At 30.4% G+C, this 1,621-nt stretch overlaps 1 protein-coding gene across 1 annotated transcript in view; it reads left to right on the top strand.

The window, feature by feature from the left end:
* LOC106468579 overlaps positions 1–1,621 on the top strand; it is a 17,087-nt gene that overhangs the window by 4,091 nt on the left and 11,375 nt on the right. Inside the window, exon 4 of the mRNA XM_013929014.2 lies at positions 686–827. Coding sequence (XP_013784468.2) covers positions 686–827 — 142 coding nt within the window. The remainder of the gene's footprint in view (positions 1–685; positions 828–1,621) is intronic.

Below are 1,621 nucleotides of genomic sequence, written 5' to 3'. Positions count from 1 at the left end.
TGTCATGTTATGAGGTTCATTTATCAGGAAAACTTATTAGTGAGAATTATTTCATGTTTTTTTTTTGTTTGTTTGCTTCTTGGGACAGGGTTAAACTTTCATGTTTAGAAAAGACTGAAGATATATAATGATGTCATGTTATGAGGTTCATTTATCAGGAAAACTTATTAGTGAGAATTATTTCATGTTTTTTTTTTGTTTGTTTGCTTCTCGGGACAGGGTTAAACTTTCATGTTTAGAAAAGACTGAAGATATATAATGATGTCATGTTATGAGGTTCATTTATCAGGAAAACTTATTAGAGAGAAATATTTCATGCTTTTTTTTTTGTTTGTTTGCTTCTCGGGACAGGGTTAAACTTTCATGTTTAGAAAAGACTGAAGATATATAATGATGTCATGTTATGAGGTTCATTTATCAGGAAAACTTATTAGAGAGAAATATTTCATGCTTTTTTTTTGTTTGCTTGCTTCTTGGGACAGGGTTAAACTTTCATGGTAATTCACACAAAATCTTTAGATCACAAAAAATAAAATATAGAATTATAGCATGAGGGAGCTAGCCATGTAACCACCTAAACTGTAATGGGTCCCTACTTCATCCCTACTTTGATCTGACCAAATTGAAGGGTGATCTAGTTTTAAAAATTGATACTTAAGTTTCTTTCATTTTTATTTTGTTACAGTATCTCAGAAGGAGAATGGAGACCAGAGGACAAGGCACGTAACTTTATAACTAAAGAAGAAAGTCGAGTTGAACTTCTTCGGGGGAATGTAACCCTGGGAAGTCCACATTTGTTACAGCACTACAAAAATTACCATGAAAGGGTAAAGTATGATATTTGTGATGTATTTATCATGTCATTAGAGCTAACTCACATTTGTGAAACATAATAACATTACACAAGGGATATGACACAATAGTGTAATATTATGGTTTGAATCTTAAATTTGTTATTGTAACATTTGTAAATAAATCATAAGTGAAGCATAATTATTTTTAATTCCTTGTCTTTAAACACCGATAACATAGTACTTTTCTCTGCACATGTGTGGTTGATAGACAAACCAAAGATTTTCATCATCATATATGCTATTAAAAATTTCAATCTCTTCTCTGCTAATAACATTTAGTTAAGGTTATTCATACACCCTCCCAGAGGGTACTTGTAATGTTTTTGGAATATCTCATTCGTTGATGAAAATATTTCAGTAAAATTTGGCAATCTAACAAACAAAAAATTGAAGCTTTTTTTCTGGTCCAACAGTTTTTGAAATCTTTTAATAAATGGTAAAAGTTTAGTTTTAATTGAAGTTTAATAAAAAACAAACAAACAGTGATTAATTTTATTATCAACAAAATTATGTTAAATAACTTATAGCTGTCCCAAAACATTTACTAATTTGGGTATTGTGGTAGTAACCATATGCGTACAGGGTTTCTCCACTGGGCAGAACCAGTTTTCTGAAGAAATACTGACTATGATTCCAAATTTGCTACATTTATCTAAATGAAGTGTGGCAAACTTTTAATAAAATGTACAAATCTTCTGTACACACAAAAATTAGATGTGTTGCAGTCAATCTGACTCAGACTCTGATGTTCATGTGAACAATAAGAT

The sequence above is a fragment of the Limulus polyphemus genome, unplaced genomic scaffold (assembly GCF_000517525.1).
Source record: "Limulus polyphemus unplaced genomic scaffold, Limulus_polyphemus-2.1.2 Scaffold3062, whole genome shotgun sequence".
Taxonomy (NCBI): Eukaryota; Metazoa; Arthropoda; class Merostomata; order Xiphosura; family Limulidae; genus Limulus; species Limulus polyphemus.
The sequence above is the reverse complement of the archived record's forward strand: the minus strand, read 5'-3'. Positions and strand labels throughout refer to the sequence as shown.